The 18,114-nt window shown below is 41.4% G+C and overlaps 1 protein-coding gene across 5 annotated transcripts in view; it reads right to left on the minus strand.

Moving 5' to 3' along the window:
• Window positions 2,387-18,114, minus strand: part of PATJ (PATJ, crumbs cell polarity complex component) — a 356,852-nt gene continuing 341,124 nt past the window's right edge. For 3 of the 5 annotated variants that reach the window (XM_021096559.1, XM_021096558.1, XM_021096557.1), the window contains 3 exons: window positions 13,305-13,411; window positions 9,847-9,970; window positions 2,387-5,158 (listed from right to left, as the gene is read on the minus strand). In XM_021096559.1, the coding sequence (XP_020952218.1) occupies window positions 5,012-5,158; window positions 9,847-9,970; window positions 13,305-13,411 (378 nt within the window). In that variant the 3' untranslated portion in view covers window positions 2,387-5,011. The remainder of the gene's footprint in view (window positions 5,159-9,846; window positions 9,971-13,304; window positions 13,412-18,114) is intronic. The other 2 variants (XM_021096561.1, XM_021096560.1) reach the window with 1 other exon arrangement.

An 18,114-nucleotide genomic window follows, 5' to 3' on the forward strand; every position in this document is an offset into this window, starting at 1 on the left:
GTAAATTTTACAATGTCTGGCATCCAACAAAAAATTATCAGACATTCAAAGAAAAAAAAATTAGACCTATCCATAGTCAGGAAAGATATTTCAATCAATAGAAAGCCTCTCAGGAATATCAAAGACGGAATACTAATTCTGGATAAGGATCTTAGCTACCATAAACCTTAAAATACATTCAAGTATATGCATGGGTAAAGTACAGCCTGTGGGGCAAATGTGGCCCACTGCCTGTGTTTGTAAGTAAAGCTTTATTAGAACACAGCCAGCTTGTTCATTTATGTATTATCTATTGATACTTCCATGGTAAAGTTGAATAGTTATGACGAAGGTTGCAAAGGCCTGAAAAACTTAAAATATTATTTGGTTCTTCACATCAAAAATTTGCTGACTTCTGATGCAAAGGGAAACATGAACATGAGGAGGGAAATGGAAGATATTAAAAAAAAAAAAAAACAAATAAAAAAACATCTACAGAGTTCCCGTCGTGGTGCAGTGGCTAAAGAATCCCACTAGGAACCATGAGGTTGCGGGTTCGGTCCCTGGCCTTGCTCAGTGGGTTAAGGATCCGGCGTTGCTGTGAGCTGTGGTGTAGGTTGCAGACGCAGCTTGGATCCCGAGTTGCTGTGGCTCTGGTGTAGGCCGGTGGCTACAGCTCCGATTAGACCCCTAGCCTGGTAACCTCCATATGCCTCGGGAGTGGCCCAAGAAATGGCAAAAAGACAAAAAAACAAAAAACAAACAAAAAACCCATCTAAAGATGGGACATACAGAATTTGAAAAGGACGCTGGATGGAATTAACATGAAGATCAATAAGACCTAGTCCTTGTTTGCAAAGCTTATCATCTGTTGGGAGGAGGCTGACTTCGCTGACAATGGGTAAGTGTGAAGAAGGGAAGAAAGGCAGTGTCGCTGAGTTGATAAAATACAGTTTACAATTCCAAATTCATGGAACTAAGGTACATACCAGGTTAAAATTCCTTGCCAAGGGGTGATAGTTCTGGACGTGGGTGGCAGGGGCAGGCATATGAGCTGGTACTACTCCCATCCCAGCAGCACAGCTGACGGCTGAAGCCTTGATTTCAGCTTAGTTGCAGCTTCTTGAAAACACAAGCTCTAGTTACTCAAGCTCATGCCATCATAATCAGATAAACACTTCGTTATCTGATTTGGGGCAACCATTCAGAGCTAAGCCACCCTCAAAAATAGTTTTTTTAAAGGTCATTACTGATTTACACCACTAATCTCCAGTGTCTAAATTTAGACCTCTATAAATGGGATAAAAGGTTTATTGTTAATATTTACGTAGTACTTACTATGAGCCAGGTACTAGACTAAGGGTTCTACTTAGATTTTATTCACTATAGTGCTTAAAACCCCTTCCCCCCTTCTAGCCAAAGAGACTAAATAATTTGGATAAGGTCACATGGCTAATAACTCAGGATTCAAACTCCAGCAGTGTCATGCCAAGACTCATCTCCCCCACATACACCTTTTTTTCCCCATTGAATCTAATGTTAGATTTTTAAAAAATTTTTATTTGGCCACATCTGCAACATACGGAAGTTCCTGGACCTGGGATTGTGATAGAGCCACATCTTAACCCACTGTGCTGGGCCAGGGATCGACCCGTACCACCACTGAGACAATGCCAGATCTTAATCTGCTGCATCACAGTAGGAACTCGTTTATTTTTAAAATTCAGATGATTTACAATGTTGTGCCAATTTCTGCTATACAGCAAAATGACTCAGTTATATATTCCAGGAGACTGGGTAGAGTTCCCTGTGCTAAACAGTAGGACTTTGTGGATAATTCTAAATGCAATAGTTTGCATCTATTAATCCCAACTCTTAGGCCATCCCACTCCCTCCCCCTACGGTTGGCAACCACAAGTCTGTTCTTTATGTCCCAGAAAACTCACCTTCTGGACTGCTATACTGGCTCCTTTGTAAAGCATCTCTTCTAATGCCTGACAACACAGCTGGCAATTAATACAAGATAGTTATTAATGGGCCCCAGATTGTTAAGGGGATTGGAAAACTTTGTGAAAAGTTGAATTTTTTTTTCCTTTCTATTTGGGAACATAATAGCTGAAGAAAGAAAATCAGATGCAGGAGTTCCTGTCATAGCACAGTGGTTAATGAATCCGACTAGGAACTATGAGGTTGTGGGTTTGATCCCTGGCCTTGCTCGGTGGGGTAAGGATCCAGTGTTGCTGTGAGCTGTGGTGTAGGCCAGAGGCAACAGCTCTGATTAGACCCCTAGCCTGGGAACCTCCATGTGCCGAGGGAGCAGCCCTAGAAAAGACCAAAAAAAAAAAAAAAAAAAAAAAAAATCAGATGCAGAAATTAATATTTTTGTATAAAATAAAACTCCATTTGCTCCCTGGCAACAATATTTATTTAGAATCTTTAGAAACATTTTATACATACAGACATTCATCATTTTGTTTTGTTTGTTTCGTCTTTTTAGAGTTGTACCCGCAGCATATGGAGGTTCCCAGGCTAGGGGGCAGAATCAGAGCTGCAGTCGCTGACCTACACCACAGCCACAGCAATGCAGGATCCTTAACCCACTGAGCAAGGCCAGGGATCGAACCTGTATCCTCATGGATACTAGCTGGGTTCGTTAATTGCTGAGCCATGACGGGAACTCCAAACATTCAGCATTTTTATCTTTTCTGTCTTAATTTCCTCTCATGCTAACTCTAATTTGTAATATCATTACTATAATTAAATGGCCCAAATGATGAGGTTATAACAATATATGTGGCTATGAGAGAACTACTCCTTTCACAAATTCTCATCTTCACATCCTCTTAGTTTGTTGGTAAGTTCTGATGCAAAAACAAATGTTTTGGGGAAAACATTTATTAGTCATGCAAGAAAGAATCAGTTATGAGAAGCACTAGTTCTATCAATTTACTGGTGCAAGGAGTATAAAGTATCACAATTCCTTTATCAATAGACTTTTCGTAGCATGTCCTAAGAGGATACTGTGTAAAGAAATACAACAAGGGGAGTTCCCTGGTGGTCTAGTGGTTAGGATTAGGGGTTTTCACACTGTGGCCCGGGTTCAGTCCCTGGTCTGGGAACTGAGAGCCCACATCAAGCCACTGCACAGTGCAGCAAAAAAGAAACAGCAATGATGTATTATTTCAAAATGTGAATTTAATGGCCATTCCATCAAAATCAAGCAGAATCACATTTCAAAAGTGTGTGTGTATATATATATATATATATAATATACATCATATTATATATATATTTTTTAAGGTGCATTTTCAAGTTTTATTTGGGCTTCATTTCTTCTTGGCTGCTTGAGATGTTCTTGCAGATATAATTACCATAGAACATTCTGAGGCTGATAGGTTTCATGCATTGAAGGACAGTTTTTAACAACACTGCAGATCTTGGGATACGTTAGAAATTTCAAAAGCCATGTGTAATTTCAGAAAACTTGATACCAGTCATGAAAGACATTTTCAACAGAAAATTTAGGCACTCTATACTTTGGAATAGCCACAGAATATTCCAACAAGGGTTAATGCACTTTGTGATTACAGCGACTGAAAGATAGCTCTCAATTAAAGTCTCTACTTCTTATCAAATCACATTTTAAATTAGAGCCCACTACATTTTGCTAATTTTTGTGACTCATTTGTAGCACTGTGTTTTTGTTAAATAATGCCACACTATTGGTACGCATCTTACATGGCACACTTTTTATAGAGGAACCTAGAACATTCACTGATAAGCATCTCCCCCTTTTCCTGCTAATACCTGAATAAGAAGGCTGCTCACCAAACTGAAAGGTATTCTTGTATTTTCTGTAGTTGCTTTCTTAGCATGCACACTTCAGCAAATCGGAGGCTCCCTGGAGACCAGGAAACATTATTAGCCAAGGGGCCACCACTGACTCCCAAGGCTCAGTTCATTTGCTCAGTCACTTTGTGGCTAACTGCATTGCTCCATCTATGGTCCTACAGTCTGTGCTGTTAGACTGACAGGGAGGGAGCCAAGGGGAGGGATCTTCACAACTGTCACTTTACTTTGCACAGTGCCAAGGCCATCCAGACCTCGGCTGACTTGAGGCAAAACTCACTGATCTCTGTGGGGTGACGCTGGGGCTTCCACCTCCTCATCTGAAGCCTGAGGGGTGGTAATGATGCCCTGCCTGCTGAGATGCCATTAACTCCAGATGAAATTCCCAGACTTAGGCATCACTTAGCATTGTTAGGATTCAGAACATGGAAGCTAATTGTTCCGGCTGAGAATAAGGTGCAGTTGCTCAATAGTATGCATTTATGTAGCTAAGAAAATAATTAGGAAGCCATTCAGAATTTTTAGATTACAGTCTGCAAATTGACTCATCATAATCACCAATGACTAACTTATAAAGATCTATCCAGAGAAATGAATTTGAGACTTATGTGACGATAAGCTGTACAGAAAAGAGTATAGTAATTTCCCACGGAAGAATTTGGTATTTCATCATGGGGATCACTGCTAAGTTAATTACACTGCTAATGTTTCCTGGTGTATCTGAAGAGACAATTAGCATAGGTAAATCATGAGTGAGATGACAGGATGCTTAACATTTGTTTCTGTTCATTGGATGAGATCTGGTTGCTGCTCAGCCTCCGTATGAGTCAGGATGGGAAGAGAAGGACATAAGGAATGAGAGGCTATGAACTTTAGTTTCAGCAAATTTAAACAGAACCACTTGCAAATGTGGACAGACATTGATGTTAAATGCAAAATGCATAAGACTAATTCAGCTGTCAGGAATTGACCTCACCAAGAGGTGAGAGAGGCTGGGAAACACTGGACTGTTTGTTGACTTGGGAGAGTCATGGGAATCCTTGGCTGTCTCTTCTAAGAAGCGAGGATAAGACAGTAAGAGTGAAGGTGGGTTTTGGTTGAGACTGCTTTTCATCCTCTTTCAGATCGTGGGCTTCCTATGGATATTCTACAACAACAACTACCTCTGATCAGGACCCGAGGCTCATGACAGCACAGTTAAGACTACAGTCCCTCTCTGGTGTTTAAGAATGGCCACGGCTTGCTCATGAGTAACGCCTTCCAGAGTCTCGCCATTAACTGCTAAAATCTGATCACCTCGCTTCAATCGGCCGTCATCTGCAGCTGCTCCCTACAAACAAGAAACATTCTCGTTTAATCGGGGGTGATGCAATTAAGAGTCAAATAACATTAATATCATAGGATGCATATTAAAAGAACAACTTTAAAAACAGTTATTTCTAGGTAATGTATTTAAATTAAGGAAACTAAGAAATGTAGGACATATTATTTGAACACTAGTCGAATAGCAATCATAATTATGCATTGTTAATACCACACACTAGTAGAAATTTACTGACATTCATATTTTAATACAGGTAGGACCTTATTTCAAAATTGAGTACTGAATGGAATCTGAACGTCATACCATATCATGTTCATGAATATATAACCTACAACAAAGGCAGAACTGAATCTGGTATTAGTTTTATTGCCAACGCCATCATTATACAGGGCTTCATTGCATTATGAAGCTATCAGCACTGCAGTGATCTGTCAGACATAACTGTAGCTTCTAAATGAGTGAATTGCATCGTACGTGAATTATAACTCAATAAAACTGTTCTATATGAAGATACACAAAAGCAGAGCATCTCTAAAATTCTGCAATATCATATCCAAGAGCCTCAACTTCATCTGTGATCCATCTACATAGGTTTCTAGATGACTGCTTTCATTACAGACTCAGTCAGGCATGGCTCTTCAGAATGGCAAACACAAGAGAAACTCGGGCTTTTTTTCACTCTAAAGCTGAGTATCCCCAAATGCCACGATATTATAAGAAATACTTTGGATGGGTAAGGAAAGAAAAGACCTAGAAAATGATTCATAGGAAGCTTTCTGCATCTGCCAGGGTAACTGTGAGCATCCCTTGAAGAGTTGGTGCCCCAAGAGTTCTCTACATGATGTCGAACTACTGGGGAAAACAATCCAGGCCCACACATAGCTGGTCCCTGACTCGCTCATGCAGAAGCAGAGCGAAGCGGCACTAACACTCTAGAGGCTTGCATCCCACAGCGTGGGGGTCCTGAGCTGATGGGTGCATTAGCTAGAATTTCAAAACTGTGAACAGGGTGGAGTTCCTGTATAAAGGTGTAATAAACAGTACTCAAAACCAGGGGGAAAACACGAAGATTAAATAATTTGTAGCTTTATTCCAATCTTTTTTTTTTTTAAGAAAATGTGTTAACGGCACTAAGGACAGGATTCAACCAGTTACTCTAATGGATAAACTAACTTGATTCCGATCCATTTTACACGCTGAGATTTCAGGGCTGCCGTAAACGTCAGATACCAGAGCCATTCGTTTTTGAAAAAGCACATGAAGCTCTTCAAGTTTTCATTTTCACTACTGCAAAAGAGGAGGGTTGTTCAGCCTTCTAGGGACTGAATACTGTTTCAGGTATTGCTGTGCTTACCTGATAACTGACCTGTATCTCCTCTCCTACTTGATCAGTGTGGCATTTGTGGACTAGACAGGGAAGGAAGAAATAAACGACTCACAGGCAGATGTCCGTCTAGCTTGGACACGTGGCCTTACCCACTTGCTCTGTCCCAGCTTGGACACTTTGCCCTCCCTGATGCTGTACAATGGGCTTTCCAGCCTGGTCTAAGGATTAAGTGTAGGGCACACAGCATTGACTCAGACATGGTGGTCATGTAATAAAATGAAACCTGAATGATGATCAAACTCATGTTTTCAGATTTCACAGGCTCTGAAAAACCGCTCCCTCAATTTTCAGGGTTGCTGAAGTCTTTAGGCCAATCTCTTGTTGGTTTATGTAAAATTGGCTGCTGAAGGGACTAAGACCTAAAGTTGGCTTTGATTTAGATTTGATTTGATTTCCAACCAAACACTTGAAAGAAAAGGGAAGGCCCTAACAGTCTGTTAATCCAACTAAGTCTTTTTTTTTTTTTTTTTTTTGGTCTTTTTAGGACCACATTCTCAGCTTATGGAAGTTCTCAGGCTAGGGGTCAAATCAGAGCTGTAGCCACCAGCCTATGCCACAGCCACAGCCACACAGGATCTGAGCTACATCTGAGACCTACACCACAGCTCACAGCAATGTTGGATTCTTAACCCAGTGAGCAGGGCCAGGGATCGAACCCATGTCCTCATGGATACTAGTTGGGTCGTTACCACTGAGCCAAGACGGGAACTCCCAGACTAAGTTTTATAAAGCTTACACACCTGAAGTCCCTGTGATACTTCCTACTTCTGGAGGTGAAAGAAGACCTGGATGGGCCAAGTTAATTTTTCAGTTGAGTGAGAAAAGTGTTACAAGATGCTCAGGGTATCAAAAAGTTCATGTGATAATCCATACCCTGTGGACATCTGAGATCCAGAAACCCGAGTCAGAGACAAACATTTTAAAGACTATAGGTTCAGTGTTAAAGAAACACAGAAAATACATAGCTATAATTCTTAGATCTTCAAAATTCCTATTGGGGAATCTTTAGCTTACTGTCCAAATTTGCTTTTTTTTTTTTTTGGTCTTTTTGCCTTTTTCTAGGGTCACACCTGCGGCATGTGGTGGTTCCCAGGCTAGGGGTCTAATTGGAGCTGTAGCCGCTGGCCTACGCCAGAGCCACAGCAACATGGGATCCAGGCTGCGTCTGCGACCTACACCACAGCTCACAGCATCGCCGGATCCTTAACCCACTGAGCGAGGCCAGGGATCGAACCTGCAACCTCATGGTTCCTAGTCGGATTTGTTAACCACTGAGCCATGATGGGAACTGCAGTGTCCAAATTTGTTATACAAAGACCTTACCATAAATTCTGTTGCTAGGTTTTGGTTTATTCATTCTCTATAGAAACCTTTTACATTATGATATACTGGTTCACTCTAACAAATAAAAAAGGAGAAAAAGGCATCACAAGAAATCATGTTAGAATAAGCTATCGGAATAATAAGCAGGATAATTATTGGGATTGGAATATTCTTTTATTGAGGCTGAAATAAGTAGGCCATTAGCTAGGACTTTAGAACCTTTTTCTTGTTCTATTGAGTTTTTCATTTCCAGGTGTGCCTCACTTTACCAAAAGGTCCATTCCTTAATAAAACACACCGAGGATACTCAGTCCTTACTACGCAGTTACTGCTTGCACAGGTGCTTCCTCAATGAACTCGGTCAGTGGGGACCTTTGAAAAGAGTGTTCTGTATGAGCTTCAGTCCATTCATTACACCTACTGCTCCTGTCCCTGTTACTCTTGCTTCTTTTCAAAAATCTGCCAGAAAAGCATGTTCTGGTGACCTGAGAAATAGCGCCTGGCTCACCCCATAGTCTCTGTGCAAGTGTGGACAGGAACAGGAGTGGCCTGAATAACTCTGGGCCCCGGGGCAAAGGTCCTTAGAAATTAACCTGTCCTCCCTCTGGACTGTAGCTGATCTACCCACAGTTATGAAGTGAGCTGTGATTACAGACATTCTGGAGTGGCTTTGCAGAGGCGAAGGCAGGCAGAACTTGCGAACAAGTAGGGGCTCTCTCTGTAGCTTTCCACTGTCCTTAACTACAGAGCTGGCTCTTTACATGCAAAGCAAAACAATGCCCCTAAAGAAGAATTATCTCAGCTACTTAGGGTGTTATCTTAGGAAAGAAGGGTCTGAAGGTGGATTATCCACCTTGGAAATTCTCAGACTGGGGTTGCATGGTTATCCAGAATATTCTGATCTGCCTTCCCTCTCCCCTTTCCTCTGTCACCAGGTCAACAGTCGTGTGTTTGGGAATAACATGGCTTCTTAACAGGCACTCTAGCAAGATGGAAACAGGTGCATAAATCTGCAGCTGCCTAATGTGTTCCAAAAGCAAATGCCAGATGATGTAAGGCTTACGTCAGGTCTCAGATCCAGGTAACGGGTAGATAAGAGCTGCACAGGGAAAAGCAAACGTGCATGTAGTGTACAGTGTAGCTTTCCAGGCAGAAAGAATCTATCTTATTTTTTCTTTTGAAGATCTTTATTACTTTAGGAAAATAAAGCGCTAGGGGTCAACTGGATCAATTAATAAGATTGTGATAAAAATCAATGAAGAATAAAGTTGTAATATCAATACTAAATAATTTTCAGAGATCTCAAAAGTTTATAATAAATTTAAATTCCAACTTATAATAATGAAATGAAAAACTTATCTAAGAGCCATCTAGGGGCAGCAATAGAGGGGCACACCATGACCTCTGAATTAAGTAGGATAAACTGGAATATTTAATTCCTGAAAAATATCATTATCCTGTCTTGGTCTAACTCACTGGGCAGTTCCTGCAAGTACTTGGCAGATTATTGGGAGAGAGAAACCACCTTCGGCTAAAGCATCCTGAGGTTTTGGTGATGGGCAGCCATTGACGCTGCACCGATTTGAGGCTTATACAAAGCTTTATGCCAAGGCCTTTTGATAACATAAAGGAGAAAGCCAAATCTGTGTCCAGCCCAGAACAATAGTTCCAAGACTAAAGAACGCTTCCAAAGCATGTGGCATGCTCCTTATACTGGCTGCTGAAAGAAGACACTCTTTAAAAAGTGTTAGCATCTACTTTTGTAATAGGGTCCAAAGAAAATTATATTTCTTGTGACTCCATTTTTACATAAAAGAATTCTTCTTGTGCTAGTGTGGTGCGGGAATTTCCTATAAGATGAAAATGAAACAAGCATACATGCACATATTCAGGTATTATCCAAAGTAAAGCAAAGCAAAACACTTGAAAAAAAAATCTCACCTAGGTTTCATTAAAAAAATTAGAGTAAAAAGGAAAAAAATACCTTTGCAAATATAGTCTTGACATAAATTGGCAGGTCTCCATGGGGACTTCCATAACCCCCTACAATACTAAACCCCAATCCTTCAGAGCCTTTCTCCAAAGTAATAATCTTAGGTGGAGGTGTTCTGAAAACACAATGCATGCTGTTTAATTCAAGAATCGATATTGCGAGGGAATTTCATTTTAATGGAAGAACACAGATTTGAGAGAGACTTTCATACTGCGAAACGATGAAGGTCAATTTATCAAATCAAACTGTCAGAGAGCAATCTAGAAACTTATTTTGAAATGGCCTATATCATGCCAATATTCTCGATGTTTTAGAGGTTTCTCTTTCATAAAACTCACTGTTTTTTTTTAACTAAAAATAAAGTCATGAGGCTGACGTTGTCAAAGCACTCTTCCATTCACTGAGGTCTTAACTTTTAAACTTAACTGCTTAACGCTGAACAGAACTGTCTTCACACCCTTGAAAAATGAGCCTGGACAGGGGATATCCTCTGAGCTTGGTGTGCACCGCAGTTTCAAGTGGACTTCTGAACAAAATAGGTGACGCCAGCCCAAGAGCTCCTTTGAGGGCTGTTCCTCTTCTACCTGAACATCCTCACGGCCCCTGACCCCACTCCCACCGAGAGGGGAAACTCACTCTTCAAAAACCCAACTCTGATCTCCAGTGTGATGCTTCTCTGACCCTCTTGGAAGCATGAGCCCTGATCTTCTCTGTGCTCCCTTTGCTCCTGGTCCAGATTTCCATACGGCACTTGTCATGTCACACTGTCATTACTCAACCGTCTTTCTCCTCTAACAGGCTAGCAGCCTCTCAGGTCCCCCCCCCGTCCCCCGCCACCGCTGAGCACTCCCAACACCAAGCATCATGCCTGGCACAACCTCAGGATCATGACTGTGTAAATGATGACTGAAATCCAGGAGAGAAGAGAGAAACCATGGTGAAGCAAAACGGATGAGGACAATCTGTTTCAAATGCGCAATTTCGATTTTCAAAGCTTCGTCCAGTGTGGAAGTCATCTCTCTCAGAAACAACATAGGTAAAAATGAAATTACCTGTGTGGGCTCAAGGAGTTAAAGCTAAGCTTAACTAATGCCAATTTCTTGGTCCCAGATGTGGTTGTCCGAAGGGTAAAAACCTAAAGGAACTCTGGCACCCCAGACCCTGTCCTCTTACTTGCAGGAGTGTATCCTGGCAGTGTCACTTGTTTTGGGGCCACACACGTCCAAAGAGGCTGAGCCATCTGATATAAACACAGCCATTTGTGTACTCAGAGCAATTTGCAAAACTGGGATATAAGCAACCTTTGAAAGAGCTGTTCTGTCTGACTAGAATATTCTTCCCTCTTCTCCTCCTTAGTTTGGCCCAGCTTGTTTTAGGCTTTATTTTGAGCTGCTTCCCACGGATACCAGTGCTGATGAACTTGCTGGTTGTTTACAGCAGGCATCCCTAGTAATTGCTAACGTCTATGTCATATATATATTAACTGTTTCAAATGCCACTTCTGCTTCTTCCAGTTATTTCATTTATTTATTTAAAATTTTTTTTTTTTTTTTTCTTTTTAGAGCTGCATCTGCGGCATATGGACGTTCCTGGGCTAGGGGTCGAATCGGAGCTGCAGCTGCCGGCCTATGAGGGATCCGAGCAGTATCTGCGACTATGATGCAGATTGCGGCAATGCCGGACCCTTAACCTGCGGAGCAAGGCCAGGGATGGAACCCACGTCCTCACGGACACTATGTTGGGTTTTTAACCCACTGAGCTACAATGAGAACCCCTTTCCAGTTATTGCAACACTTGCCAACTCTTTCGGAACCATGGATGCATGGCTTTGTTTTCCAGTTCTCAGGCAGATCCATGAGGACTGGGGCAATGCCTTCACTATGTTTCTAAGTTTGAATCCTTAGGATCCAGCACTTGTGCAGTGTCTAGCCTTAGGAAAGCACCCAAAAAATATCTGCTGAAATGATTCATTATTCCCCAGGCTGAATGGTAATGACATCGTGAATAAGCTCTACCTCTCATCACACTGTGGCCTTATAAGCACGCTCAGGAACAGCCCCACTGGCTAGGCATGAACTGGATTCACGTCTCTGCAGTCAAACAGGGCCCCATTTCTAAGGATATTGAAATGGGAACCCAGGCATCCAAAGCCACTGTTCTAGAGCTAGCCCCTGGGGGCCACCAAATCTTTAGAGACGTTCACAATTGTGTCTCTTCACAATCAGAGCCTGTTTTCTCCGGAAGAGGGAGGGACACAGCTCTACTCCTCCACTGGCACCATTCGATGGAGTTTGTCTCCTTTGTCGCACACTTTCAGTTAATTTTAATTTACTTTCACGTAGAAGACTGATGGAAAAACAAACAAACTTCAAATGTTAACAGTGGTTGGATCATAAATGACTTTTAAATTATTTTATTCTAGTGGTTCCCAATGTGCCAGGAGCTGTGGAATTAGAGCAAAGGGCCTAAGTACACAGGGCATCTCTATTTCTGTGGACACATTAAGGGATGCTAAGTGTACAATATTCTTCATTTAAGGGCTCTGTTTTTTTTTTTTTTTAATAAAGGGCCACTAAAGCTCAAAAATGTCTTACTTTCATATATTTGTTACATTTTAATAGTAAGCATTCATTATTTTCATAATGAGAAAAAAGTAAAATGAGTTTAGTTTCATATTCTATCCTCAAGAAAAACAAACTCAAAGCTGTCATTTAAGCTGATGAACTATCAGGACAAAGTTGGGAATGGCTGTGACCATCAGATCCTTCCAATAAACCATTCAGATCAGTCAACAAACATTTATTTAGTGACCAGGCAGCGGAGGAGCTAAGAGGAGTAACTCTGGGCAGCATTTCTCCAAGTGTGGATCCTTTGTCTGCAGCAACATTTCCCCGGAGAACCCACCACAGACCACCTGCTAGAACCTCTCAGAATGGGCCATAGGAATTAGCATTCTAAAATACGCTCTTTAGATCATTCTTAGGGATGTTCTAGTTTGAGGGACACTGCTTTAATGAGCAGCTTTAACTGCAATGACTGGTTTTAATGAAGAATGAATGCCAGCAAGTACGACAGTAAGAGTTAACCTCAGAACAAGATTTTAGCTCGGAAGACAGAGGCAACCTGTTTCCTTGCATAATAAAGCAGGGTGCACCTGGGCCATAAATCTGTGGTTTCTTAGGGGAAAAGGCACGGGCACTGGGCACAATGACGAGGGGCTGTGCGGGCAGGCTCTGTGGCAACGGTGTGTGCAGGGGGTGGAACAAAGCCCCATTAGAAGAAGTAGGGTAATGCTGGTGCTTTCTTGGAGATTCTCTAGCAACTAGAAAAGGTAAGGTGCACCTTCCCATTCTTCTCCTTTAGACAGCAACCTTTTCTACAATCTGGAAAAGGCCTCACTGCACTTTGGCCCACACACGTATGAGATGCTCTGCATCTAGAATACTCACTCTGTGTCCTCCGGATGGTGCTCAGTAGTGGGTGAACCAAGGTGATAGCCCGTGGACATGTTTTCAAGTTGAGTTGCTATGGCGCTTATATTGGTATCTGCTACAACCTGGGGGGAGTCAGAATAGGACAATTCATTATAAGTCAGTGGGCCAGCAGAGAAACTGTGCTCTATCCAACTTCAGTTCTCAGCCTCATCTTTTTTAACCTATCTGCACATTGGCACAATGGATTATTCTAAACTATTCTCTTTATTTGGCTTCTAGGACACTCCACTTGCAACCAGTTTCCTTTCTACCTTCTGGATCACTTGCTGAAGTTCTTGGATGATTGATTTATAAGGTCATCTATAAGTGATGTGCCCAATTGGGTCTCCACCTTCGTCTCCTAAGGTTCTCCTCTGGCTTCATTCTGCTCCAGCCCTGCTGGCCTCCTGGCTGTTCCTCCAACATGTAGAGACATCCCCACCTTGGCGCTTTGCAACTGCTGTGCATTCTGCCTGGAAGGCTCTATAGCCAACATCTGCATGGCCAGCTCCTTCACTTCCCTCAGGTCTTCACTCTAAAGTCACCGTCCTTGGCCACTCTAACAAAATTTCCACACCGATATTCCAGCCCCATATTTTATATTGTTTAAAAATAAATAACAGGCTCCTGGCACAAAAACAGACACATGGATCACTGGAACAGAATCAAGAACCCAGAAGTAAATGTACACACTTAGGGTTGATTAACCTATATCAAAAGAGGCATAAATATGCTATGGGGAATAGACAGGGTCTTCAACAAGTGATCCTGGGAAAATTGGACAGGTAGGTTTAAAAAAATGAAATTAGAACACTTTTTCACATCATAGAAAAAATAAACTCAAAATAGGTTAAAGAGCTAAATGTAATACTGAAAACCATGAAACTCCTAGAAGAAAACAAGCAGTACACTCTTTGATAGAAGTCTTAGCAGTATTCTTTTGGATCTGTTTCCTTAGGTAAGGGAAACAAAAGCAAAAATAAACAAAGGGAAGTAATCAAAAGTTTTTCACAGTGAAGGAAACCACCAACAACATGAAAAGACAACCTGTGAATGGGAAAAAATATTTGCAAATGATATGTCTGATAAGAGGTTAATATCCAAAATACATAAAGGGCTCATACAAATCAATGTCAAAAAAACAAACCACTTATTCAAAAAAGATGGAGTTCCCTTGTGGCATAGTGGGTTAAGATCTGACATTATCATTGTAATGGCTGGGGTTGCTCCTGTGGCATAGGTTCCATCCCTGGTCTGGAAACTTCTACATGCTGCAGGCATGGGGGAAAAAAAAAAGACAGCAGACTTGAATAGACAATTTTTTTTTTTTTTTTTTTTGCTTTTTAGGGCCAAACTCCTGGCATATGGAAGTTTCACAGGCTAGGGGTCAAATTAGAGCTAAAGCTGCTGGCCTACACCACAGCAGCTCTGGATCCAAGCCACCTCTGTGACCTACACCACAGCTCACTGCAACGCTGGATCCCTGACCCACTGAGCGAGGCCAGGGATTGAATCCACATCCTCATGGATACTAGTTGGATTCATTTCCGCTGCGCCAAAATAGGAACTCCAACAGTTTTTTTTTTTTTTCTAAAGAAGACAGAGATGGCCAACAGGCACATGAAAAGATGCTCAACATCACTGATCATCTGAGAGAAGAAAATCAAAACCAAAATGAGATATCACCTCATACCTGTTAGAATGGCTATCAGTAAAAAGACTACAAATCATACATTGGCAAGGATGTGGAGAAAAGGGAACCCAAGTACACTTTGGTGGGAATATAAACTGGTGCAGTCACAAACAGTATGGAGTAACATAAGTGTCCATATACAAAGAACAAACTAGTTGTTACCAGTTGGGAGAGGGAAGGTGAGAGGGTAAAGATAGAAGGAGTTTAAGAAAAACAAACTACTAGATATAAAATAAATAAGATACAAGGATATAATGTACAGCACAAGGAATAGAGCCAGTATTATACAATAACATTAATGGAGTACAATCCGCAAAAACACTGAAGTACTATGTTGCATGTCTGAAACTAATACAATGTAAATCAGCTATATTTTAATTAAAAAATAAATTAAAAAAAAAAGAAACTGGCCCAAAATGGAGTCATTGCATGCTAAGCCCCTGGGACTTAACACCTAACTTAAGTGCAGTTTCAGCTCCTCCTTGGAGTGAATTTTAAACCAATCAGTCAGGAATTTCCTATCAACACTAGAGAGGGGATCTTCTTGATAAGACCCTCTGCCTTCCCCTAAGGGCAGGTGACCTTGCCTGAAATAATCCACTCTTTTATTTTCAGAGAAAGACAAATATATGATATTGCTTATATGTGGAATCTTAAAAAAAAAAAAAGATACATAGAAAAAAAAAAAGAAAGAAAGAAATAGACCCACAGACATAGAAAACAAACGTATGGTTATCAAAGGAGAAAGGAAGAGGAGGGATAAATTAGGAGTTTGGGATTAACAGATACATACTATTACATATATGATAGATAACCAACAAGGACCCACTGTGTAGCACAGGGAATTATACTCAATATTCTGTAACAGACTATAAGGGAAAAGAATCTGAAAAAGAATATATATGTGTGTGTCTGTGTGTATAACTGAATCACTGTTCTGCACACCTGAAACAAATTCAACATTGTAAATTAACTATACTGCAATAAAATAAACAAAAAACCACAAAACCATTTCAAAATATTAAGAACAAATATGGTATAGTTCCGACAGCCCATACTAGGTACAGAGAATGAAGATCTGGAGTTGAGTTTTTGCCACCTAAACGATACTGTTTTGTTTTTGGCACTCAAGTTTTAGTTTTCTCATCTGTTAAACAGGAATTATAAAAAGCCTGCATTGTCCTCTTATCCTGAAGTTGTCTTCCATCTCAACTAGTCTGTTTGTTAAGTTTGTTTTTTTCCTTTTTACACTGCCCCTGTGGGATAAGGAAGTTCCCAGGCTAGGGGTCAAATCAGAGCTATAGCTGCTGGCCTGTCTCACATGCAGCAATGCAGTATCTGAGCTGCACCAGATCCTTAACCCACTGAGCAAGGCCAGGGATCAAACTTACATCCTCACAGACACTATGTCATGTTCTCAACCTGCTGAGCCAAGACAGGAACTCCTTGTCAGAGGTTTTTATTTTGTTTTGTTTTTCAAGAACTCCTGGGCTACCTCTGCTTCTGATGAATAGTTCTTCTATATAATAGTTCATTATAACAGTGTACAAGTACAGAGTGAAGGGATTTGGATGGCAGTGAAAAAGGAGCTTGATTTGATAGCAGCTTCAGAATAAGCCACAGAGGGTATGGTTGCCTAAATAGGTAAATTTTGCCTCAGTTAGTAGAGTATTAAGAACAAGGAAAGCCACAGGCGGGGCCTGGCCCCAGCCCCTGCTGGATCAGAACACATTTTGAGTGAAGCACTGTATTTTTTTTTTTTGATTTTTCAAAAAGTTTTATTGAACTATAGTTCATTTACGAGGTTGTGATAATTTCTGCTGTACAACAAAGTGACCCAGTCATACATATCCACATATCCACTCTCTCTCAGAATCTTTTCCCACATAGATTATCACAGAACACTGGGCAGAGTTCTCTGTGCTGTACAGCAGGTCTCTGTTGGCCAATCATTCCACATACCTCAGCGGAAGCATTATATTCTGGGAGGAAACACTGCTCTGCATGGATTATTGGATCCTCTGGAAAGTCCATCATATAAAGAATGAATTGGAGAATATTTAGGATAAGAGACAAAGAGGAAATGACAGATCCTTCCTGACCACAAGAGTCCCTCCCTCTACTTACCACCAGTTCTTTATGCTCTTCTCCCAGGCAAATGGAGTGGAGGAGTTGTCTTCGCTAGGTAATCCTATCTACTCTTAATCTCCACCATCTTCAGAAGCCCATTCCATTCCAGCTTCCATCCCTACTGCCCGGCCCAAACTTTCCACTTGATCACCCTCTGGTTCTTCCCTTGCTCCTGGGGCACACCCTTCCATCTCTGCTATTCAGCCCTCATGGCTCAGTCTTGACTCCCTTCCCACTTGCACCCTCAGGGTCCAGGTCACAGCATGGACATTTCTGCAGCTCTAAATTCCAACAATGTGGATGGAGTTCCCAACATGGTTCAGCGGTTAACGAATCTGACTAGGAACCATGAGGTTGCAGGTTTGATCCCTGGCCTCACTCAGTGGGTTAAGGATCTGGCGTTGCTGTGAGCTGTGGTGTAGGTCACAGATGCGGGTTGGATCTGGCGTTGTGGCATAGGCCAGCGGCTACAGCTCGGATTCGACCCCTAGCCTGGGAACCTCCATATGCCGCGGGTATAGCCCTAGAAAAGACAATAAATAAATAAATAAATTCATTCATTCACTCATTCATTCCAACAATGTGCTGCTTCTTCTCAGCTTAGTTTGTTGTATCCAACTGCCAGTTCAACATTTGTGTTTCAATATTCCAAAGCTTTTGTTTTTTTGCCACACCTGCTGTATGTGAAAGTTCCTGGGCCAGGGATTGAATGCATGCCACAGCAGCAACCCGGATCACTGCAGTGATAATGCCAGATCCTGAAGCTGCTGTACCACAGGAGAACTCCTCAAAGTCTTATTAAAGTTAACACAACCAAACCCAAACTCTTGATTCAACAACCAAGTACCTTCAATTCATTTTCCCTCTGGTTTTCTTCTTAGTGGAAGGCACTAAGATGCCTTCTACTAAGGCACCTCAAAGCTGCCTAATTAGAAACTCACTAGGTGTAATACTGCATATACT

This window comes from Sus scrofa, chromosome 6, assembly GCF_000003025.6.
Source record: "Sus scrofa isolate TJ Tabasco breed Duroc chromosome 6, Sscrofa11.1, whole genome shotgun sequence".
NCBI classification, from domain to species: domain Eukaryota; kingdom Metazoa; phylum Chordata; class Mammalia; order Artiodactyla; family Suidae; genus Sus; species Sus scrofa.